This window comes from Zeugodacus cucurbitae, chromosome 5, assembly GCF_028554725.1.
Source record: "Zeugodacus cucurbitae isolate PBARC_wt_2022May chromosome 5, idZeuCucr1.2, whole genome shotgun sequence".
Lineage (NCBI taxonomy): Eukaryota > Metazoa > Arthropoda > Insecta > Diptera > Tephritidae > Zeugodacus > Zeugodacus cucurbitae.
The window spans coordinates 51349652-51375140 of record NC_071670.1 but is presented as its reverse complement, the minus strand read 5'-3'; the positions used below and the strand labels follow the sequence as shown (position 1 = coordinate 51375140).

The 25489-nt window shown below is 33.9% G+C and overlaps 4 protein-coding genes across 8 annotated transcripts in view; 2 read left to right on the top strand and 2 right to left on the bottom strand.

Annotated features, from left to right (window-relative positions):
* LOC105210641 (UNC93-like protein) overlaps positions 1-8526 on the top strand; it is an 84083-nt gene extending 75557 nt beyond the window's left edge. For all 4 annotated transcript variants that reach the window (XM_054231375.1, XM_054231374.1, XM_054231376.1 and 1 more), the window contains 5 exons: positions 2590-2724; positions 3159-3355; positions 3746-3954; positions 4132-4988; positions 5053-8526. In XM_054231375.1, coding sequence (XP_054087350.1) covers positions 2590-2724; positions 3159-3355; positions 3746-3954; positions 4132-4988; positions 5053-5214 — 1560 coding nt within the window. In that variant the 3' untranslated portion in view covers positions 5215-8526. The remainder of the gene's footprint in view (positions 1-2589; positions 2725-3158; positions 3356-3745; positions 3955-4131; positions 4989-5052) is intronic.
* A 3921-nt stretch (positions 8527-12447) lies between these two features.
* On the bottom strand, positions 12448-14663 carry LOC105210642 (dnaJ homolog subfamily C member 22). The gene is made up of 2 exons (XM_011181723.3): positions 14057-14663; positions 12448-13914 (listed from the first exon to the last, which is right to left on the bottom strand). Exon 2 carries the CDS (start codon positions 13907-13909, stop codon positions 12704-12706), a length of 1206 nt encoding a protein of 401 aa, XP_011180025.1. The 5' UTR covers positions 13910-13914; positions 14057-14663; the 3' UTR covers positions 12448-12703.
* A 91-nt stretch (positions 14664-14754) lies between these two features.
* On the top strand, positions 14755-19394 carry LOC128922041 (zinc finger protein 271-like). Of its 2 annotated transcripts, none has more exons than XM_054231372.1 (5): positions 14755-15321; positions 15382-15811; positions 15873-16433; positions 18008-18548; positions 18622-19394. In XM_054231372.1, the coding sequence occupies exons 1-5, from the start codon at positions 14902-14904 to the stop codon at positions 18827-18829; spliced, it is 2160 nt and encodes a 719-aa protein (XP_054087347.1). In that variant the 5' UTR covers positions 14755-14901; the 3' UTR covers positions 18830-19394. The 2 variants fall into 2 exon arrangements, with proteins under 2 accessions (XP_054087347.1, XP_054087346.1); XM_054231371.1 differs by lacking the exons at positions 18008-18548; positions 18622-19394 and adding exons at positions 16958-17489; positions 17549-17911 and having other exon boundaries at positions 14757-15321.
* Positions 19162-25442, bottom strand: LOC105210644 (zinc finger protein Xfin). The gene is made up of 11 exons (XM_054231789.1): positions 25052-25442; positions 24667-24973; positions 23576-24610; positions 22872-23486; positions 22247-22784; positions 22083-22176; positions 21322-21633; positions 20931-21252; positions 20050-20874; positions 19462-19990; positions 19162-19394 (listed from the first exon to the last, which is right to left on the bottom strand). The coding sequence occupies exons 1-11, from the start codon at positions 25340-25342 to the stop codon at positions 19238-19240; spliced, it is 5025 nt and encodes a 1674-aa protein (XP_054087764.1). The 5' UTR covers positions 25343-25442; the 3' UTR covers positions 19162-19237.
* Positions 25443-25489: the final 47 nt, after the last annotated feature.

The window sequence follows — 25489 nt, the reverse complement described above, 5'->3', positions numbered from 1 at the left end:
CTTTCGTCAAATTAAGCTAAATAGCTTTTTAATTTTCATTTTTAGAAGCACCGAAGCTATTTTGTTATGAAATATTAAACTTGCCTGCCGCAGGATAATGATTTGAAAATAAAAAATATATTTTTGCTGCCTAGCTTCAGAATCACTCTGTCGCGGCTTGAAAAAAGAATCAAGGTTAACAAATTAGAAAATAAAAATAAATAAACGAAATAAGATACAAATTAAATTAAATTAAATTGAACAAAATTTATTTAAAGTAAATTAAATTAATTTTTTTTAATTTATTTTTATTATATTAATTTAATTTAATTTATAAAAAAAATAAAAATAAAAGATAATGAAAATAAAAATTAATTAATTAATTAATTAATATTTAAAAATATATAATATATAAAAATATTAAAAAAATTAGATTTAAAATTAATTATTCCAAAATATATATATATATTCTATTAAAAAAAATTAAAAAAAAAATATTATATAAATTGAACAAAATTTATTCAAAGTAAATGAAATTAAATTTAAAAAAATTAAACAAAATTAATATAATAAAAATAAAAATAACAAAAAAATTAATTAATTAATGTGTAATAAAAATATAAGTTAAATAAAAATTAATTATTCCAAGAAGAAAATAAATTACATTTTTTATAAAAAAAAAATAATATTTGATAAATATTTTAAAATACAACAATTATATATAAAATATTTTAGAAAAGTTTTATAATTTGATAAATTTATAACATTCACTATTTAAATGACAATTTGGAGAATTGTAGACAATTTGGTTAAAATTTTAGCGATTTTGTTTCAAAAAAACAAAATTTAACCAAAAAGCAAATTTAAGATTTAAGTTAAGATTGAAATAAATTTTCAAATTCGAAAAAATACCGTTTCAAATGAGAAACCTGTAAAGCTTAAGGGGTTAGGTGGGTTTCAGAGGCTGAAAACAAGGATATTTAATTTTTTTTTTTAATATACACAATCATATATTTGATTTAAATGAAATGATTCAGTATATCAAAGATACAAGTTTAAACAGTAATTTGTGAATTTTTTATTTAAAAATTCCGAAAACTCAGCCGTTAGCACCTCATCTCCCATGACGTGTTCAAAAAAAAAGGTCTTGCGGTAGACATCAGAACTCATGATAGGTTCATCTAAAATTAATAAACCAAAAATATTTCGATAGTATATGGATAAAACTAGTTAATGAACGAATAAAAAAGAAAATATTGAAATTTTAATTTTTGACATAAGTTGGCATATATTGGCTCGAAAAACAAGTTGCACTAAACATAAAAAAGATTCTTCGTTAATTAACTAGATAATGTTATTCCAAAGATATGTGCAAAATTTGAACAAAAACGCTTCACAACTTTTTGAAAAATCGTGTCTACCGACATGAAAAATTGAGTTTTGAGATAAATGCATTTAAAGTTTTACATTCATACTGACGTGGCCTAATGGTCGGAATTTCCTAAGTGTATATCGCTTAGAATATTGCACTATTAAATAAGACAAACTTTTTTGTTCAAATTTCAAATTTTGAATTAATTAAATTATATTTTTTTGTGTAACGTAGAAGAAATCATATTTTTATTTTTTTTAATTTGTTTAAACTTTTTTTTTTATTTTTTATCTACTATTGCGCAGTCAATTACAGCTTAACACAATTTTCGAATACAAATTGCAATGTCTTTTAAAATTACTGTAAATAATTTAGTTAAAGGTCAAAAGGTGAAGTTATGCAAGGAATTAACAGTCAATATTTAACCATATAAAAAGTAGAGATGTTTATGTAAATAGAAAAACCATAAATATATTTCAAACAACATTCAATGACACAGCAAATACCACAAATGGTAAACAAAGAAATAAAATATGAAAATTAAAAAAAAAAAAAACAAGAAAATGATTTCAAAACTATTTTTGCACCACTTCTTAGGCAAACGTATTCTACGCGCGAATTAAATATGTCATAGGATTTTTAATTAGTCTGCATTTGGGGTGAAAATGTTCAGCATTTTGACTACATTAAATATTGTTTTATTTTAATTTATATTGCCTGCGGCACACAAAGCAAGTTGTTTCATAGACGAATGCTGAGCAGACGCGCCAGTATGCAAATCGAGCAGTTAAAATTAATTATAATGCGACAGCAAAATAAGCGCAAAAATAAAATAACGAATTATGGCAAAAAGATTTTGTTTAAAACCATAAAAATAAAGAAGCTGCTCAGCTTTGGAGTAGCGAAGTCAACCAATGAGCTTTGCTTAAAAAGCGAACTGCAGGCTATAGGCGGCCAGCAGTGTTCCGTGATTTCAGCGACAGCGTTAACGATGCTCCTCCTACCGCCGATACATTTTCATGCGATCCTCATGCGCATGGTGGGCTACAGGGTGTTTGCAAAAATATTAGATAACCGTTTTTTGCATTTTTTTTTCGAACGCACTTGATTTTTCAATCAAACGCTATTGCATTTAACCTAGTTTTGTATATATGTAATTTCAATATATATTTTTAAGTTTTACACGCAAAAAAACTGTATTTTTTTAATCAATTTTACGCTCATTTTTTTATTTACAGCCAAAAGCTGGTTTTGAGCCAGACACAGCATCACTCAGAGAGAAAGTCATTTTAAATCCGGGCGAAAAATGGCGCATTTTGAAAAATATCTCCATCATATCATTTGCATTCATGGTACAATTCACAGCGTTTCAGGTAAGCCAGGCAAAAAAAAATGTCATATGCATAACCTATAAACCATATATAAGTATAAATGTGTGTGCGTATGTATGTATGTATGTGTGTCCATGCGCACCTGTAAACGAAAATATTGTAAAATTCACGCGTTTTTTTATAGTTGAAAACACAAATGAAATGAAATAAAATAAAAAGAAATATATTAACATACGCACGCACTGGCCAAGACACTGGCGCAGGCATTAAAAAAAGTAAAAAAAAAAAAATAAAAATAAATAAAAAATACATACAAACGCGCACATGTTTATACTATTAAAATTTACTTTCTCTTTGTTTTCTTACACACACACACATACATATATATTTATGCAACATTTCTTTTCTTTTTTTCTTTACATTTTTTTCTATATCAACTTTACATATGCTTGTCTTGTATGGTTTCCGTCAACCAGGGCACGGCCAATTTACAGTCCTCGATTAATGCCAAAGATGGCTTAGGCACTGTGTCGTTGAGCGCCATTTATGCGGCGCTCGTCGTCTCATGCATCTTCCTACCCACACTTATTATACGCAAATTGACTGTGAAATGGACGCTGGTCTTCAGTATGCTGTGCTATGCGCCGTACATTGCCTTCCAATTGTTCCCAAAGTAAGTTGTTTGTTATTATTGTTGTAATGCATAACTGACGCTAAAAGAGTGTACAAGAGAGAGAGTGAGAGAGAGAATGCAACGCATACTCATATATGGCTTATTGAAACGTTGCTCATTGAATTATGTAATGAGAGCGTATTTGCTGACGTCACAATAGCGTATATTTACGGTAACCGCTCAACTAACCGTTGATTGTGGACAAAAAACAGCGCTTAGCATATTTACTCTCCAAACATTTTCCAATAAACGTTACTGTTAATGCTAAAGTGACGACACAAAATATTTGTTTTCATCCAACGCGCTCTAAAACACTCTTTTGGCGTCTACCAGCATATTTTTTAATACTAACTAAACTCTAACTTAAACTCCTACTCAATTTTCCCACAGATTCTACACATTGGTTCCTGCTGGTATACTAGTCGGTCTGGGTGCCGCACCTATGTGGGCATCTAAGGCCACCTATTTGACACAGGTCGGTCAAGTTTATGCGAAAATCACCGAACAAGCTGTGGATGCGATTATTGTACGGTTCTTCGGCTTCTTCTTCTTGGCCTGGCAAACGGCCGAACTGTGGGGAAATCTGATCTCGAGTTTGGGTAAGTCAAATAATAATTGATTTTGCTCTAAAAGTATTTATATTAAATGAGAACGCGATTTAAGAACGCAAAAGTAAGATTTGATGAATTTGATTTGACAGTTTGTTCTATTAGTGCCATAGTTTGTTTCATTGCCGAACTCGTTGTTTAACTAATTGCTTTTTCTTTACATTGCAGTGCTTTCGAGCGGCGCTCATGGCAGTGGTGGCGATGCCAATGCAACCATTTCCGAAGAGGATCTGCGTGAGTGTGGTGCCAACTTCTGTGTGCAACATACCAATGGTGGACACGGCAACTTGAATCGCCCACCAGATCATGAAATCTTCGAAATCTCCATGATCTACTTGTCCTGTATCATTGCTGCTGTTGCCATTATTGCCATCTTCTTGGATCCACTTAAACGTTATGGTGAGAAACGTAAGGGCTCACAGTCGGCACAAGAATTGTCTGGCATGGAATTGCTTTCGGCCACTTTCCGTCAAATGAAGAAACCCAACCAGCAATTGCTCATTCCCATTACCGTTTTCATTGGCATGGAACAGGCTTTCATCGGTGCTGATTTCACACAAGCTTATGTATCGTGCGCTTTGGGTATCCATCAAATCGGTTTCGTCATGATCTGTTTCGGTGTGGTCAATGCGATTTGCTCGATTCTCTTCGGTTCAGTGATGAAATATATTGGCCGTCTACCCATTATTATACTTGGCGCTGTAGTGCACTTCACACTCATCTCAGTGGAATTATTCTGGCGTCCCAGTCCCGAAAATCCACTCATCTTCTACGCTATGTCTGGTTTGTGGGGTGTCGGTGATGCTGTGTGGCAGACACAAATTAACGGTCTTTACGGTTTGCTCTTCCGCCGCAACAAGGAAGCGGCCTTCTCCAACTATCGGCTCTGGGAGTCTGCCGGTTTTGTCATCGCCTATGCATATGCCACAACATTGTGTGCGCGCATGAAGCTTTATGTGCTCTTGGCTGTGTTGGCTTTGGGATGCGTGGGCTACACCATCGTAGAGATTCTGCACAGAAGAAAGGTAAGTGCTGAGGTGCTTTGTAAACGCTGAATTTTTATTAAACGTAATTCTTTTTTCTTTGTAGCAACGCAAAGTCAAGAAACAAGAGAAATTGGAGGCTGCCGCCAAGGAGAAGGAAGCCGCTGCCGCAGCAGCTGCTGCCGAGGCTAATGCCACCGCCGAAGTGGAGGAGACCGACGATGAGTTGGATGATCTCGAAGAAGATATTGTTGTGACGCATTTCTAAGTCCACTTCCGCATACATAAACACATACATACACACACATACAACATACTCACACATTCACGCATCTGCAAAAACAAAAACGCCTTCCATAAAGTAAATGCAACCCGGCATGTATGCATGTATGTACAATGCATACGTTGGTATGCAAGTGAAAGTTTGATGTTTGGTGTAGGCTTGTAAAAGCTCTTATTTCTGTGCTGAAAACATGAAAGCTCTAGTGCTGAAAGGATGAAAGCTCTAATGTTAAAAATATGAAAGCTCTAGTGCTAAAAGCATAAAAGCTCTGATGACGGAAAGCATAAAAGCTCTAATGTTAAAAGTATGAAAGCTCTAGTGCTAAAAGCTCTAATGTTGAAATCATGAAAGCTCTAATGTTGAAAGCATAAAAGCACCACAAGCCACACCCGCACACATATATATATAGACATTCAAACGATGAAAGCTTTTGTTTTTGTTTGTTAATCTCCTAAGAGAGCTTTTAAGTGTTGACGTGTAAGCGTGTTTGATTACTTTTTCGTTTTTTTGTTGCTTTATTTAGACTACAAGAAAAGCGCTCTTTTATAAAAGGGCGCATATATACATATATTTGCATGTAGAGAGAGTAGTAAGAAGAATGCATGAAAAAGAGCATAAATCAAAAATTCATTTTCATAAAAGCTTTGAAAGTGAACTTTTGTGTGGAAGCACGAGTTTCAAGCATTTTTCGCCTGCTCCCTCCCTCCTCACCCAGTTGTTACTTTGTTGAATTGTATACTATTTTGCATACAAAAAGACACAAGTTTAAAGTAAATACTAGTAGAAGAAGTAATTAATAATTAAACAGTTATGATTGCAAGTAATGTGTTATAAAGTTTAGTAGTTATTTAGTTCAATAAGTACAATAGAAACATTGCAAAACACACTTGCGAAAGCACACAAATACACACACACAGCACACACGTTAACATAGTAAAAGACCACTCAGAACATAAAAAAAAGCTTAAAAGCTACTAAAAAGCAAATTGTAAATAAGTAAAGCGAAAGGAAATAACGCAATAATTACGGTAAATGGAAGTGAAAAGTACTGTAGAAAACGAAAAAAGACGAAGAGAAATTGTAAAAAAATATTTACTGTACAAAAACAAAAGCTGCGCAGAAAAAGCTTTTAAAAAATTTTCGATTTTTTAAAGCATTACAAAAACAAAAAAAGCGCCTTCAAAAATTGACTTCCATTGCAAAGAAGAAAAGAAATGCTAAAAATTTATATTAAAAACTTGTGAGGCTAATGGTGTGTTTTTTCGCAGCTTAAAAGCTCCACATACACACACACCACTGGCGCCTACAAAATAAATGAACAAAATCTAAATGAAAACACTGTAAACTATTAAAACAGCGGCCTTTTCGAAGGTGTTATATAATAATGAAAAAAAAAATGTTTAAAGACAAAACGAAAATATTGAAGTATACAAACTTTAGCGCTCCTTAACGGGCAAAACAAAATTATAATACACATACATACATATATATACATAAAATATAGTTTTAAGTCAACCGCTTAGCGCTTAAGTCTACTTTAGTATAAAAATATATAGGTATAAAATGTGAAACCAACGCTCAAAAACAAAAAAATATATATAATTGCAAAAACAAAAATAAAGCACAAAATTACTAGAAGAAAACGTGCTATTTAAATGAAAAAAAAAATAGAGTAAAGAATAGTATTTGGCGCGCATAATTAACAAAAATTTAAATTTATGTTGTTTTTATTTTAAATAAATTTAAAATCCGTTTTTATGCGCGCACAAATTTTGAAAAATATTTTTTTTTTTGTTTTTGCTTACGAGAAGCTGAAATTGTAGTAAAAATAGTAACACAATAAATATTCCGCAGCATAAAAGTTAAAATTAAAATCATTAAAAGCGTTAATTACAAATTGAAATGGAATAATTAAAAAAAAATTGAATGCGATAATTAAAAATTAAATGCAATAATTAAAAAAATTATATACAATAATTGAAAAATTAAATACAATAATTAAAAAAATTAAATACAATAATTAAAAAGATTTAATGCAATAATTAAAAACAATTATATACAATAATTAAAGAATTAAATATAATAATTGAAAAACAATTGAATGCGATAATTACAAATTGAAATAAATTAATTAAAAAATTAAATACTATCATTAAAAAATTAAATTCAATAGTTAAAATTTGAAATTCAATAATTAAAACAATTTAAATTAATTACAAAAATTAAATACAATAATTAAAAAAATTAATGCAAAAATTCAAAAATTAACTACAATAATTAAAAAAATTAAATACAATAATTAAAAAATTAAATACAGTAATTAAAAAAATTAAATACAATAATTAAAAAAATTAGATACAATAATTAAAAATTTAAATTCAAATTAATTTAAAAAAAATTTTAAAATTCCAAATTTGTTTTTAAAACCATAAAAATAAAAATTTATGTTTAAAACATGAAATAAAAAGGATAATTGAAAAAAAATTGTTGTTAGTAAAAAACAAAAAAAAAAACGCAAAGAAATATACGAGTATGATTCACAATGAGTAACATAAAATGTACTTATATATTTTGCTCAGTATTATAATGTTAATGTTTAAGTGATGCTTGTTTTTCTTTTATTTTTTTTGTTTGAGAGAAAATAGCTTATACTTTACTATCACCCTAACTGTGTATTACTCATTATATTTCTAAACACCTTACCTTTGTGGAAAAGTTAAAAAAAAAATAAATTTATTTTTTCTTTCTCAACTTTCGCTGTCTCTAGAAATTTTGAAAATTTTACTGTTTTTACTACGCGCAAACTCCGCGGCTTCCTTTCACACAGCCTGCTCAGTCTCATTTTCTTGTAATAAAATTTAATTTAAATTAAAAAGAAAAAAAAAAAAACTAAATTATTTACTAATTCTTCGCCTACTATTATATTTAGTACTTTTACGCTCATAAATACGTATGCAAACTGTTTTATTTTTCCTCTTCTTGTAATTGCATATGTATGTAATTACATAACCTGCATTTTTATTATAGTCCTTTAAGTAGTTGTATTGCAACCTTACACTTCCTTCCGCACACTTGTTCACCTTAACTATGTACATACCTATGTATTATTTGAAGTTAATTCAAAAAACCACATACTTACAAGTTCTGATATACAATTATCTTATATGGATAGCAGCTATATAACTGTAAACGACAATAAGCAAGTGAAAAATGTGTGGACTTCATGCGTAATATATTATGTAATTACAATTACTATTGCAATATACTAAATATATACATACATATATATATATTTATATTAAAGAAAAAAAATCATATCGTATTAAAAATTGTATGCGTATGTATATTGTACGCATATGAAGATAAAATTTTTAAGTATATGCATAGTTATGAAAAGGGAAGTGAAGTGGTAAAAGCAATTGTATTGAATAAAATTATATATAAATACTATATAGTATATATATACATAAAGATATGTTAATAAAAAAACACTATTGAAATATACAATTCGATAGCATAAATTGCAATCTGTAGTATAATGTTTACGTAATATTACAAAATCAATAAATAAATATAATTTTACGATGTAATAAATAAATCTGTTTGTTTTAGTTTAAAGAACACGTTGGTGTATTGTTATTTTACAGTTTAGATGCAGAAGACCAGAGAGCTAGGTTCGGGTGTCACCGTACATTTTATACTCTCGAAATTTATTTATCTAACTTTATTTATATTATATAATACACAATTTGACCCACATATTCGTCATATATATTGTATAAAGTCCATTGAAAGTTGGAAACCATAATATTACGTTAGAAGCACCAAGGTCCTCGTGTTCGATATATTAAAAACCTATGGTCCGATTTCGGCGATTTTTAGAATGGGGCTGCCACATTATAAACATAGTATTTGTGTAAAGTTCTGCACCGATATCTTCACTAGTGCTTACTTTATATATTGTTAAGTAAACGATTCAGATCGTCTTCAAAGTTCTGGTATATAGGAAGTAGGCGTGGTTGTGAAGCGATTTGGCCAATTTTCACAACATATTATTGGGAGGTAAGGAAACTATTACAAACCAAGTTTCATTGAAATCGGTCGAGTAGTGCGACGCCACGCCCATTTTTCATTTTGTAAAAAAATCTGAGTGCAGCTTCCATCTGCCATTTCTTATGTGAAATTTAGTGTTTCTGACGTTTTTCGTTAATGAGTTAACCCACTTTTAGCAATTTTCAACCTAAACTTTGTATGGTAGGTGGGCGTGGTTATTATCCGATTTCTTTTATTTTTGGACTGTATTAAGAAATGGCTATGAAAAATGACTGCAGGAAGTTTGGTTTATATAGCTCTTTTGGTTTCCGAGATATGTATAAAAAACCTATTTGGGGGCGGAGCCACGCCCACCTCCCCAAAAAAATTACATCCACATATGCCCCTTCCTAGTACGATCTTTCATACCAAATTTTATTTTCATAGCTTTATTTATGGCTTAGTTATGGCACTTTATGTGTTTTCGGTTTTTGCCATTTTGTGGGCGTAGCAGTTTTTCGATTCCGATTTTGCTCATTTTCGAAAGCAACCTTCCCATGGTGCCAAGAAATAAGTGTGCCAAGTTTCATCAAGATATCTTAATTTTTACTCAAGTTACAGCTTGCACAGACGGACGGACGGACGGACGGACAGACAGACATTCGGATTTGAACTCCACTCTTCACCCTGATCACTTTGGTATATATAACCCTATATCTAACTCGTTTAGTTTTGGGTGTTACAAACAACCGTTATGTGAACAAAACTATAATACTCTCTTTAGCAACATTTGTTGCGAGAGTATAAAAAATACGTTAACTTCGGCTATACCGAAGCTAATATACCCTTCACAGGTGCATTTCTTTTAGTAACTATGTGTTTAAGCAAATCTAAAGACGTAAGAAAAAGTAAGTAAAAAAAAGTAAACATTTTACTAATTCTTTTTAGCCGGATTGTTTGCTAGAAACATTAAGGTTATATATCTGAACAATTTCTTCGGAGATTAAATTATTACCTTAAGCAGTAATCCATATAAAATTTCGTGAAGATACCACCTCAAATGCGAAAAATTTCCATACAAGCCCTTGATTCCGATCGTTCAGTTTGTATGGCAGCTATATGATATAGTGGTCCGATATCGGCAGATCCGACAAATGAGCAGCTTCTTGAAGAGAAAATAACATCTGCAAAACGATATCTTAAAAACTGAAGGACTAGTTCGTATATATACAGACAGACAGACGGACGGACAGACAGACAGACAGACAGACGGACATGGCTAAATCGACTCAGTTCAACATACTGATCATTTATATATTTATATAATTTATAGGGCCTCCGACGCTTCCTTCGGGGTGTTACAAACTTCGTGACAAACTTAATATACCCTGTTCAGGGTAAGGAAAAGCTAGGTTCGGGTGTAACCGAAGATTTTATACTCTCGCAATTTGTTTATTTAATTTTATTAATATGACGCTCAATTTGACCCACATATTCGGCATATGTATGGTATAAAGTCCATTGAAAGTTTAAAAACCCTAAAATTAGGTATATGGTAGCTAAGGGAAGTTATGACCTGATTTCACTAATTTTAGATACGGAGACATATTATTAGCAGAAAAATATTCGCTCTAAATTTCTTGAAAATATCTGAGAGACTTACCTATATTTTCGGTAAAAAAATTATTAGAAGCACTGGGGTCCTCATGTTCGTTATATGGGACCTTGCAAACTTATGGTCCGATTTCGGTTCGATTTTTAGACACACACCACACTATAAATGCAGTATTTGTGCAAAGTTCTGTTCCGATATCTTCACTAGTGCTTCATTTATATATTGTAAAGTAAACAATTCAGATCGACTTCAAAGTTCTGGTATATAGGAAGTAGTCGTGGTTGTGAACCAAGTTGGCCTATTTTTATAACATATCTTGATAAGCCAAGAAAACATTATGAACCGAATTTCATTGAAATTGGTTGAGTAGTTTCGGAGATATGGGTTTTGACCCATAAGTGAGCGGAGCCACGCCCATTTGAAACTGTCATTTTTAGTAGTTTTCAACATAACCTTTATATGGGAGGTGGGCATGGTTGTAATCCGATTGCCTCCATTTTTGGACTGTTTAAGGAAGTGTCTGAAGGAGACGACTCTAGAAAGTTTAGTTTATATAGCAGTTTACGAGTTATGTACAAAAAACTCACCAAATGTACCCCTTCCTAGTAAGAGATCTGTGCTAAACTTTCATAAGTTTATATATTACTTAGTTATGGCACTTTATATGTATGTTTTCTTAGCAACTTCATTGCGAGAGTATAATCACGAAAATGGGTGAAAATGTGCTTGAAATTTCATAAATAAATTTTTCAAAAGCTTGCGAGCTCATGAAATTTCTTTCAAAAATGGGCGATGGCACAACCAAAATTCATTTTTGAACTCCGATCCATTTCCAATACCAAAAACCTAAGGTTGCTCACATTATTTCATCAAGAATTGCAAATATTGATTATTATAGTTGTTGTTGTTGCTGTCGACTGTCGTGGGTACAGATTATTCTAACTTTTCTTGAAGTAGTAGTTGTTGTTGTTGTTATAGCGGATGAAAATGTTTCTCAAATAATTGTATTAAAATTTCGTATCCATTTCCAATTGTCTTTACTTGGACCCGACTGTCGTAAATATATATTATTCTAAGCTTTATTAAAATAGTTACTATTGTTGTTGTGACAGAAGAAAATATTTCTCCAATAATTTTGTTAAAATTTCGTATCCATTTCCAAATTTTTTAGATTTAGACCCAACTGTCGTAGGTACAGATTATACCAATTTTTATTGAAATAGTTGCTGTTTTTGTTATAGCGGAGAAAAATATTAATCAAATAATTTTTAGCAAAGCTTCCGAGTTGACAGTTCTCTTTTAAAGAACAGTATCCGTTGCGGTTATGTGGATCCGTCTGGAAACGTGTTATTGAAGTTGTCATCCGATGTTCGAAGTAGAAAATTATTAACTCTACTATTTACACTTGACACAAGTCGTTGTTGGAATATATAAAACAAAATTCGATTTCTACAACAATAAAACAAAACGCTTTGGATATCAAATCGCATAGAAAGATATATTAATTGATTTTAATATAGTTTTAGACACAACTAAAACTGTCAACTTCATTAATAAATATTAAACGAAACATACTTATTTCTAATAAGAGCATAAATAAATAATATTAAAAGCTTAAATGTTGTTTTTTATTTAATAAATATTTCGAATGCACCGCTGTGCTTTTTATTTTTTTAAACTGGGCTTTGCAGATAATAAATAAAATAAATTAAATAATTTATGACGATGACTACACTAAATACATACTTAATTATACATAAACGATATGTATATATATATATATTTAAAGGACGCTAACAAGAGTTTCCAAATTTTTTTATTTGTTCCTTATAACACGATCGGTTCATCATCGATGGACTTTTTGTTCTTACGACGACGGCTTGACTTGATTTTACTCAGCACATTATAGGCCTGTTGAATTTCAATAAATTGTTGATTTGCAGCCGCCTTCAATTTCTCATCTTTGACCTTGTCCGGATGGAATTCCTTGGATAGACGCCGGTATGCTGATGTAATTTCAGCTTGTGAGGCGGTTGCACTCACACCCAACACCTTGTAGGAATTGCGCTCACCATCCACGTCCATACTTTCGAAAATCTCCTTCCATGTCTCATACCAGCCATGATGTTGCGCATATTGATATGTATCCGTAAGAGCTTGTGTGAAATCTGTCCACCAAGCTGAAGTAAGGAAATTACGCAAAGCTTCATGTACAGGCACTTCACCACCTTCCTCATCCGTAATGGTGCCATTGAAGTAGAGGAAGCATCCCCATAACGAGAAATAAAGCACTAATGCAGCTGTCAATTTGACTGATCTTGCGCCAACGCCATGCCGTTTTGGTGGTGTACGCAACCATTGTTTGGAATAAGTGTCGAAAACTAGCGCAGAAACCAGCGCGGTCAGCAGCAGAGAATATGTCTCGTCATAAATCAGATAGCGCGTGGGATATATGACTACCGCACCGATTAAACAATGCCACCAAACACCACGTTCGCGTCCGATATTGCCCACAGTCCATACGCCCAACGAAATAAATACCGGTATAAGCCAATGCAGGAAACCCCAATCTATGCCAGCGAATATGGTTTCCGGTATGGCCATGAGTAGCACTTGTCCAAAGAGATAGCCAATCATAACTTCACCCAAGAAACGCTTAGCCGAGTAGGGTGGTCGTCGATTTGCTTGCAATTTTGCCACAAATGATTTAATAAATGCTGGATCCTCATTAGCATCACGCACATATTCCGGTATTAAGACAATTTCAGCCAACCAACCGACACCGAAATAACCGCCCAAAGTGCACCACCAGATGAAGGCATGTCGATCGCGATGCAAATAGAGGTGATGTAGCCCGAATATGCCACCAAAAAGCCAAAGTATATAGGCGATTATAACGGATTTTTGCTGTGGCATAGTATTTGCTTCCGATTGTGCAGTTTTACCATTAGCAACAGGTTTACCGTTAGCCAATGATTTCCCATTCGCAATTGCGGAGGTGGAGTGAGACTCCGTTGCGTTCTCTTTTAACATAGCGACTTCAAAATTCAAACAAAGAAAAGTGCATACGATAATGCACCGATTATTAAATAAAGCGAAAATGATGAAATTTCAATGAATTAAAAATAAAATAAATAATACTTTTACGCAAGAAATGAAAAATTCTAAAAAGCAACTCACTATATCACTTGATTTGCTGGATTACGTGTACTTCCTTATTGGAGCGCTGTAACAATGTTATAGCCAACTTTCTCTTTTCACAAATTCCATACACGCTTCACTTCAATTCTACAGCCAACTTATAGTACGTATAAGCCGACTTCTTGCTACGACAACAGCCAGTCAAAACACCAAAAAGTTCAATATAAACTGAAAATTCTAGCGTTTACATATAAGAAACCTGCTGCTCCAAGTAAATTGTCTTTTTCTGCACTATTTAATTTAAAAAACATAAAAAATGTTTATGTTTATTTAAGTGTTTATTTTCGTTTGTCGTGATTTGCTTTCTTCACTGCTGCGATTGAGAATTGCTCTGTCGTGCAACAGCGTTTGTTCCAATTCGTGAATGCGGCTTAAATAGGCCAATATCAGTTGCTGTATGTTTAGTTGAAGTTAGTCGCTACTTCGAACCGAAATCACACCTTTATCGTATACAAGTTAATAATAATACACTTTTATTCATTAATATTACGTTCTTATTAGATTAATTAACAAAATTCAAATAAGAATTTCAACACCTGAAAGCGCGACGCGATTCACTTACTCTCTCTGAGTTTTTATAGCTCCGCTCATTTAAAAGTCAGCGTTGCTTTTGATGGTACTACTAAATTTAGAATGTTTTAATAATTTCAATACACAAAATGCAACCCTGTGATTTCACACATTGGCTGAACACATATATAATCTGGTTGAACATACGTGTTATTGAAGTAAATAATAGGCGGCAAATTTTTGTCTTTATTTATAATATTAATTCGTTTTACCAATAAATTTTGTAAGATTTTTAACAAAGAGCGCCAAATCAAATGGTAAACCAATGTCGCGCCTGCCTCAATTCGAAAGACACCGCCTTTATACGTATGGAGACGCACATAGCTGATGGCTTCGATTTTTTTACTTGCTTCAGTTTATGCACACAACTGGAAGCGGGGCTTGATGATGGCCTGCCAGGAGTATTATGCACACATTGCTCTCAGGATCTCGAAATCTCATTTAATTTCATGCAAAATGCCAGACAGGCTGATGGTATACTCCGAGAGAGCATGTCACAAAAGTACTTGTCCGATGAAATTGAAACATTGGAGACCGAAATTGGTAATACAATTATGGAGCCATTGGAAGTTGTAGAAGATAGTGAAGTTGAAGATTGTGTGGTGGAGGAACTTATAGAAGATGTACTTGTACCAGGAGACGTCGCCGAAAGCGGTGTGGTTGAAATAATGGAGGTAACAAGCAACAGGCAAGAGTATGTGACCACAATATATTTTTATGTTATTTCTAATTAGGTTGAGAACGATGGGCTAAACATTTGTGAAAGTTCTCTGGATGAAATAGAACTTGTAGAAAACCATTATGTGGATCGAACTGTTGAGACCGCTGAGGTTGAGTTGGACGAAGAACATGAATCACAGCGAAAAACAGGAGAGTATTATGCAGAAGATGAGGGAGACGAAGTATACCTAAAAGAGTACAAAGAAAATGTTGAGCAATCGGATGCAGAAAATCCGAGCTCAAAAGGAGGAAAATGGAAATGTATAGAGTGCAAACGTGTCTTGTGTGGCGATGTCTCTTATGAAGGCCATATGAACATGCACCGCTCATTGCGACCATACAAATGTACGCTATGTATGTGTGCATTCCGTTGCAAAAATAAACTGGACCAACATATACAGCTGCGTCATGAACAACCACCAAATGACACGCAAAACGCGAATCGTATGTTTTAAAAACCACTTTCAATATCTAATTTGTTGTGAAAATTGTTTTAAATTTGCAGCTAGCAACAATTGTCAGAAATGTACAAAAATTTTCGAGACACCCGAGGAATTACAAGAGCACCAAGAATTAATACATCCCGATAGTAATCCTGTACAATGTAGACGCTGTCCGCTACTAGCACCATTTGCGCGCACAAAACTAGTGGAACACTTTCGTAATGAACATCCAACGGAACATCGAAAATATTTTCCCACAGTGGGTAGGCCACCAAACGAACCAGCCAAACCAACACCATGGCAATGTGAAGTGTGTAAATGTTATATGCGATCAGAGGCAGCTTTGCGTGATCACCGGCACACTCACCAGCATGAACGGCCACATGAGTGCCAAATTTGTGCGAAACGTTTTGTTACTACAAGTAATTTACGCCAACATATGCGCGGCGTACACACCGAGGAATATGAGAAGTTGGTGAGTGAAGGCGGCGATACGATAGTGCAATGTGAAATGTGTAAAAAACAACTACTTCGACGAAATCTCGATAAACATATGGCCTTACATATGAGAAAGGAGCGTGAGGCGAAGGAGACGCAAACGAAATTTCTTTGTGCCTATTGTTGTAAGTGAATACGTTTTTTTATTAGTATATATATTTATTGAGAATTTTAAACATGACCCTCTAGTATTACATTCCATAATTGAGACGTTAGTTTAAGTCCGGTTCGCGTCAACACACTAGAAATATCTGAAACTAGTATATATTCATTACTCTCTCTTCCTTTTTTGAGTCATTTATATGCTCTTGAATTTGTTGTTTTTGTTGTTTCCATTTTTAAAAATATTCAACAAATTCCTTTAATGAGTGTGAATAAGAAAAATTTGATCAAATTTGTTAATTGAATTCTATAATAAAAATATTTATTAACCCTTAGTTGGTCACCTCCACAGCATTTTGCAAATCCTTTTAAGTTGTTGAATGTTTTTATAACAACTAAATAACTGTCAACTGACATCGGTACTAAATATCCAAAAAAAAAGTCGGAAGCTATTTTAAGTGCTAAATTAATTTGAAAATTAAGCTTTGAAAACAAGTAAAAATTCAAAGTAAACAACAATATTTGAATATGCTAAATATTTTCTCAGCACGCGAGTGTAAAAGTCAAAAATCCCTCAACCAACACGAGAAACTGCATCAGGGAGCCTCGCCTGATGTTATATACATTTGCAACGACTGTGATCGTTCCTATGCGACACAACACTTGTTGCAGCAACATCGTAAGCAAGCGCACAAAGAACGGGATCACTTCTGTCCGATATGTGGCAATGGTTTCAAGCTCAAGAATCAATTGGTGAATCATATGAAATTGCATTTGGAAAAGAATATAAAATGTCCGCATTGTGAGAAATGTTATGCGCGTAAATTCGATCTGGATGTGCATTTGCGCAGTCACACGGGAGAGCTACCATTCGCGTGTCACCTGTGTGAGAAACGTTTTGCGATAAAGGTACGCCTGACCTACCATTTGCAGAAGCACTATGGCATAAAGCATCGTTGCAAGGATTGTGGTGCGGAATTCAATTCGAAACAGAAATTAAAAGCGCATAGTTTCAAACATACTGGCATGCCGTATAGGTGTGAGCGATGTGATGGACATGGCTTCGCCAATCGTGATGTGTGAGTTTTGACAGACAAAAATAAATATTGCAAAAATAATTAATTTCTTTTCATTTCAGCTTCAAACGACATTTGCAGCGTGTGCACTGCGCCAGTATGAGTGATGAAGAGTTGGTGGCCATGTTCCAGCAAAACACTGGCAAGGCCACACGCATACGGCAGGTTGAATATTTTGAGGATAATTCGCAAGAAGAGCCTACAAAGAACGCTGCGGAAACGGACAACACTTTGATTAACGCAGATGAGATTGCACTGGAATCGGAAGTGATACACAGCTGAAAGTAGTAGTCGTAGTAGCGATTTTGTAATTTAAGTTGTAAATACAGTTATTTAGACAACTAGCAATGTTAAACGAAATTAGTTTAAATAAAAGCTGGAAAGTGAGCACAAAAGACGAACATACAAACAATATAAATTGATTTTATTTCACATATGAGCTTTGTAAATGTTTTTAGCTAATAATTAACTAAAATAAAAAAAAAAATATTTTAAACAATTTACAAACTCCTGCTTTGCAGCCCGCGAATTCACCAATGCGAAATCGCTCGGTCTGCACGAGCACAACGTGCATCTGGTCAAATTGGAGGAACCGAAATATGAATGTGGCATTTGTAAGCGTAAATGCTATCAACAACGTGATCTCAATTGTCATATGCAGCGTGTGCATCTGGCGGAACGCAAACACTTCTGCAATGTATGCGGTAATGCGTTCAAGAGCGCTTGGCAACTCACCGCACACCGGCTATTGCATGCCGAAGACAAGTCTTTTGAGTGCATCCATTGTCACCGTAAATATACACGGCAAGCGGATTTAATTGTGCATATGCGTACACATACCGGCGAACTGCCGTACGCTTGCCACTTGTGTGATAAACGCTTCGCGATAAAAGTACGTCTCACCTATCACCTGCAACGGCATCAGGGCGTCAAACACCCATGCACATATTGTGGCCATGTCTATGACAATCGCAATCAACTGAAGGAGCATCTCTTCAAGCACACCGGCATGCCGTATCGCTGCGAATTGTGTCCAGATGTGGGATTTACGCGACGTTTGCGGTAAGCGTGTGTGCTGAGTGCATTGAATACTTTTTTGTATACATTTTGTTGATATTAATGCATTTACCTTCAGTTTTTCTAGTCATATGCAGCGCGTCCATAACAAAAGTCTAACAGCTGATGAGCTGGCTGCCGTTTTTGCAAAGTACACAGGAAAGGCTATACATTTCAACGCCAGCAGCAGATCTCAGGAGTATGCGGACTCACAGGACTTACCTGATTTTATTGTAGACGAAGAGAAAGAAGATGAAGAAATGTTAGATGAAGTTTTAAATAATTAAGGTTATGTGGTACAATTGATATATGTATGCATGTATGTATGTATCTAAATATGAATGTGGTTAAAATTAAATTACAAATAAGCATTGAATAAATTTTTAAAATTATTTATATAAGTTTAAATAGAAATATAAAAATTAAAAAATGTATGTAATAAATAAATTACAAGCAATAATTTGAGTAAAAATTATATGAATGAAGTGCCCACTAATCTACAACCTTAGCTGCAGTAAACCACAGACCAAATCACAAATCAAATGAGAGCTTAAAGCTCTACTTTTTTAAAACACAAGAAAATCCCAGCTTTCCAAAGCCAAAATTAAACGCAATTTAATTAAATTAAATTTCATAATTTTGCTTCACTATATTTAAAAATATAAACAATATTCTCGGTTCGTTGTACAAATGTGTTAGTTTGATTGCTCTTGCTCTGCATTTTGCGCCTCCGTTTGCAATTCTTCCAGAGTCTTCACATGCGGATTACGACCCGTGTTTGCTTTGAACATTGCACAATACTCCTCATCAGTCATAGTCATGTCGTGCATACGTAACAAATGTTTCCGAAATCTATAAAACAGATAAATACAATACATAACATGGACACTATATCAATTGAATTGCAAGTGGCGCTTACACATCACGCTGCGCACAGCCATACTCGCACACCGAACATCTATATGGCATGCCAGTGTGTTTGTACGAATGGATTTTCAACTGTTTCACATGATTGAACTCTTTACCGCACACCTGACATTTCCGCTTGATGCCAGCATGTCGCTGCAGGTGATAATTCAGACGCACTTTGATTTTAAATCGTCGATCGCACAAATGACAAGCATATGGCTCTTCGCCTGTATGTATGCGCATGTGTATCTTCAGATCACATGAGCGTATAAACTTTTTCTCGCACACAGTGCATGCGAAATTTCGCTCCAAGTGCAAACGTTTATGGCTATGCAACAGAACGTAACTCTTGAAGGGATCACCACAGATATCACAGATAAATTTTCGCTCGGACGTGTGCACATTATCGATGTGGTTCTTCAAATATTTCGGATCGACTTTTTTCTGACATATTGGGCATTCTTTGGGTTCGGGCTTCTCGCTCATATGCACCCTTTTTTCGTGCAATTTAACCGAAGTCTCCGAATTATATTCACGTGCTGTTGAAATAAAAACGGTTGTTTACAAAAGTTATTCGAATGCTGCTTTAAATACTTACGGCAAAATGCACACAGGAATTTTCTTTTCCTATTCAAACCATACTTGTGTCGTCTTTCGTGGTTTTTGATTTGACTTTTTGGTATGTCCTTATGACATAATGTACATTTAATAACGCCACTGGTTTCTGTATCACTTTCCAGTGGTTCCGCTGCAATGTTACTATTGGCACTATCGGCAACATTTGTTGCTATCAAATCTCGATGTTTGCGTCTTTTGTGATGATAAAGCGTATTATGACTTGCAAAACGCATAGTGCACAATGTACATTCAAATATTTTATCCTCGTCGCATTTTACATTGCGGCGTGTACATTGGTTATGCTTGATTTTCAAATGTCCTTGAAGAGAAGTTTTCAGTCTGAATTGTCTGGAGCATAGAGCACACTTGAATGGCTTATTTGGATCGTCCTCAGTGCCACCAATCGCAGCGTTTAAGCTACTTATGGAATGGTTATGTATGCGTTTCACATGCGCCCGATACGTACCATGTTTTGTGAAGCTCATCAAACATAATGGACATTCAAATTTGTGTTCCTTTACATGATAGGCTAACTCTAGTATGGATGGGAAGGCTATATGACAGTCATCACAACGAAAACTATTCGTCTTGTCATTATTACAATGGATTCTTATGCGCGGAAAATATTTTAAATAAGAATGTCTATGCTTCTTCCGTATATGTTTAGGTAGTTCTTCACGTTGAAAAGATTCCTTACACCATACACATTGAAATGATGTTTCCGTGCTATGTACAAGTGATTCATGTAGCCGTAGTTCCGTAGGAAGCTCATATACTTTCGGACATTTCATGCAGATTATATCAGCTATAAAATGGAAATACACATATATTGCGAAAACATTCAAAAGTGAAAAATCCTACACTTGTGCATATCAAATATATGATCTTTCAGTTCCTTTAGCGTTAAACATGTACAATCACATAGCTCACAAGTATGAGTTACTCCAGGCTTGACAACGTCACCGCTCTCATCGTCACTATTACCCTGAAGTGAAGATTCGGAGTCACTTTTCACAGCTTGGTCCTCAACTATGTTTTCAAAATCTTCAGGCAGCTCCAGCTCAATTTTTATTTCAGAGGCTGGTAAAGCCACTTCAACGCCGTCTGCAGTGATGGAAGTTTCAGATACCGCAATTTGTCGTTCCGGCGTCGCTAAGGGATCATTTATGCATTCCACTACATACTAAAGAAAACGCATATAAACCTTTATACTTATAGTTGCTGATTTAAATATTTTATAGTCCTCCTGTACCTGTGTAGTTTGAGTAGTAGTATATATGTCTGTGTCGGCTTTTTGTAATGTCAGCAACTTTTTAAGTTCTCCATCTGATGTACGAGCCCTGTTTATAAAATTATAGGCATCATATAGATCTTCTATGCAGGTACTGCATAATATTTGTGGAAGTTCATCATGCGATGTAGCTTGTAGTTGCGTGCACTCATTGAAGTAATCGTATAAAGTTTTACCATCATCTCCAGATGTGGCATAATTCATATCCACAACCTTCTCACAATCTACTTGCATACAGGCACGACAGTGCATTTTTAAAATGTGTTTAGTTTTCTATTCTTATATCTTTGCAATACAACAGATATTTATTTCACGATTATTTTTAATGATGATTAGTGATGATAACATAAACAATACAATATCGATTTTATTGACATTCACATATTAATCGATATATTTGCATTAATCGATTGTAACAGCAACAAAATAATTTAAAATTCGAGTTTGTTTATTTTATTAACTTAAATAACAAAATAAATTATAAATTCATAAAAATTAACAATAAATACCTTAAATACTGCAACGGAAGGTTAATAAATTTTATCGAAAGCCAAGATGTTATTAATAAGTTAGACAATTTTTTTTTTCACTTTTTTTCTACGTAAAATTTAATTTTATTTTAGAATTAAATCTAGATTAAAAGTATGAAGCAAACATTAATTTGAATGATCTGACTTTTCTGAATTTTCAAATAATTTGTTTAGAGATTCAAAATTTTTTACGCGAGGCGTTTTACCAGTATTCCTTTTGAACATTAAAAATAATTCATCTTCAGTCATTTTTCGGTCATGTTTTCGAAGCGTATGGCTTATGAAACTGTAATAAAAGGTGGAAAAGGTGGTCGATCACTAATTAAACATACTTGTAAGGTTTAATTTAAACTCACTATTCACGTTTAGCCGTTTCATAGTCGCAATCAGTGCATTTATACGGCATATCGCCAGTATGCAGGAATGAGTGTTTTCGCAATGATGTAGCGCTGGTGAATTCTTTGCCACAAACGTTGCACTTTTTCTTTATATTATCATGTCTCTCTAAATGATAGGTAAGATGACTCCCTATGCGAAATCGTCGGTCACATAGATGACAAGCAAATGGCTTTTCGCCTGTGTGAAGGCGCATATGTATATTGAGTGCAGATTTTTCAGCAAATTTCTTATCACATGCACTACATTGCCATTTGCGATCTGCCATATGCAACAGTTTGTGCCGTTGGAGTGTATTAATTGTCTTGTATCTGCCGCCACATATATCGCAAACGTTATTACGTTCCCCTATGTGTACATTTCTAATATGTTTCTTAATGTAGTCCATATACATTTTTTTCTGACAGATGGGACACTCTTTCATAATATCTTTTTTTCTACCGAGATGCTGAGTTTTTTCGTGTGTTTGCAACGACCTATTGGAAGTTAACACACGTGCTGAAATGTTATAGATTTCATCTTTATTACTCATTTAATTCATAAATTTCATTTATGTGACATATTTCTAATAACGTCAATACTTACAGCAAAACGAACAGAAATACCCCTTTTTTCCCTTTGAATGTGGAATGGTTTTCTTTGTTTGTTGTTGCTTTTTAACCGATTCCTTTGGCACTTGATCAACAAGATTATTTTCTTCACTTCCTAAAATATTTTCATCGGATTCAACTTTTTTGGATTCAGCTTCCCACGTTACATCTGCAAGTGAGGGGATCTCCTCCGAATCTTTTTTAACTATCGACGCTTTATATGCTTCAATATCCAGAATATCCACAATTTCATTATCCGTAGTTTCTTCCATATCATTTAATGGCATTTCGCCTGTATGAAGGCGCATATGTCTATTGAGTGCATATTTGTCCACAAATTTCATATCACATGCACTGCATTGCCATTGGCGATCTGCCATATGCAACAGTTTGTGCCGTTGGAGTGTATTAAATGTTTTGTATCTGCCGCCACATATATCGCAAACGTTATTACGTTCCCCTACGTGTACATTTCTAATATGTTTCTTAATGTAGTCCATATACATTTTTTTCTGACAGATGGGACACTCTTTCATAATATCTTTTTTTCTACCGAGATGCTGAGTTTTTTCGTGTGTTTGCAACGACCTATTGGAAGTTAACACACGTGCTGAAATGTTATAGATTTCATCTTTATTATTCATTTAATTCATAAATTTCATTTATGTGACATATTTTGTTAATAACGTCGATACTTACGGCAAAATGAACAAAAATACCCCTTTTTTCCCTTTGACTGTGGAATAGTTTTCTGTTTTTGTTGTTGCTTTTGAACCGATTCCTTTGGCACTTGATCAACAAGATTATTTTCTTCACTTCCTAAAATATTTTCATCGGATTCAACTTTTTTGGATTCAGCTTCCCACGCTAAATCTGCAAGTGAGAAGCTCCGTTCCGATTCTGTTTTAGCTATCGACGCTTTATATGCTTCAATATCCAGAATATCCACAATTTCATTATCAGTAGTTTCTTCCATATCATTTATATCGGTTGATTCAGTTATTTTGTGATAATTGTTTGAGCATAATCTTGTATAGCTTTTGTTGCGAGGTTTACATTCAATTGGTTTATCTTCACCTTCATCGACAACTAACGATCTAAATAAGCTTCCTGTACAATTATTTACAGAGTCATTTGTCGTGACTACATTTGTGTGTTTATCTTTGGTCTGCAATGAGGTATCTTGTGGTTCTGTGATGGTCACTGGTACGACCTCCTTTACAATTTCCATTTGCGCTTCCTCAAACGATCGATTTGGAGATTTACATGATTTTTCTACAGAAATAGTTCCATTTGGAAATTCCATCAAAGGTTCTACAAGCAAAGTTTCTACCGCAGCTTTTAAACTACTTATGGAATGGTTATGTGTGCGTTTAACATGCACCCGATACGAACCATATTTTGTAAAGCTCATCAGACATAATGGACATTCAAATTTATGATCCTTTACATGGGAGGCTAATTCTAGTATGGATGGAAAGGCTATTTGACAGTCATCACAACGAAAACTATTCGTCTTGTCATTATTACAATGGATTCTTATGCGCGGAAAATATTTTAAATAAGAATGTCTATGCTTCTTCCGTATATGTTTAGGTAGTTCTTCACGTTGAAAAGATTCCTTACACCATACACATTGAAATGATGTTTCCGTGCTATGTACAAGTGATTCATGTAGCCGTAGTTCCGTAGGAAGCTCATATACTTTCGGACATTTCATGCAGATTATATCAGCTATAAAATGGAAATACACATATATTGCGAAAACATTCAAAAGTGAAAAACCCTACACTTGTGCATATCAAATATATGATCTTTCAGTTCCTTTTGCGTTAAATATGAACAATCGCATAGTTCACAAGAATGAGTTACTACAGGCATGACAACGTCACTGTTACCCTGTAGTGAAGAATCGGAGTAACTTTTGACAGCATGATCCTCAACTGTGTTTTCAAAATCTTCAGGCAGCTCCAGCTCTATTTTTATTTCAGAGGCGGGTATAGCCACTTCAGCGCCCTCTGCAGTAATGAAAGTTTCAGTTACGGCAATTTCTCGTTCCGGTGTCGCTAAGGGATCATTTATGCATTCCACTACATACTAAAAAAGACACATAAGACACATATAAACCTTTATACTTATGGTTGCTGAGCTAAATATTGTATAGTCCTCCTGTACCTGTGTAGTTTGAGTAGTAGTATATATGTCTGTGTCGGCTTTTTGTAATGTCAGCAACTTTTTAAGTTCTCCATCTGATGTACGAGCCCTGTTTATAAAATTATAGGCATCATATAGATCTTCTATGCAGGTACTGCATAATATTTGTGGAAGTTCATCGTGCGATGTAGCTTGTAGTTGCGTGCACTCATTGAAGTAATCGTATAAAGTTTTACCATCATCTCCAGATGTGGCATAATTCATATCCACAGCCTTCTCACAATCTACTTGCATACAGGCACGACAGTGCATTTTTAAAATATGTTTACTTTTCTATTCAAATCTCTTTGCAATACAACATATTTATTTCACGATTATTTTTAATGATGATTAGTGATGATAATTAATAAACAATACATGTCGATATTGACATCACATATTATTCGATTTATTTACACT

Excerpts from the sequence above, each read along its gene's own strand:
- LOC105210642 (XM_011181723.3), bottom strand. The coding sequence starts at position 13,909 with ATGTTAAAAGAGAACGCAACGGAGTCTCACTCCACCTCCGCAATTGCG.
- LOC128922041 (XM_054231371.1), top strand. The coding sequence starts at position 14,902 with ATGGTAAACCAATGTCGCGCCTGCCTCAATTCGAAAGACACCGCCTTT. Across the intron at positions 15,322-15,381 it reads GTGTGGTTGAAATAATGGAG|GTTGAGAACGATGGGCTAAA; the intron begins GTAACAAGCAAC and ends ATTTCTAATTAG. Across the intron at positions 16,434-16,957 it reads ATTTCTTTGTGCCTATTGTT|CACGCGAGTGTAAAAGTCAA; the intron begins GTAAGTGAATAC and ends ATATTTTCTCAG.
- LOC105210644 (XM_054231789.1), bottom strand. The coding sequence starts at position 25,342 with ATGCACTGTCGTGCCTGTATGCAAGTAGATTGTGAGAAGGCTGTGGAT. Across the intron at positions 23,487-23,575 it reads GTATTTTTGTTCATTTTGCC|CACGTGTGTTAACTTCCAAT; the intron begins GTAAGTATCGAC and ends ATAACATTTCAG. Across the intron at positions 21,253-21,321 it reads CTACTACTCAAACTACACAG|TATGTAGTGGAATGCATAAA; the intron begins GTACAGGAGGAC and ends CGTTTTCTTTAG.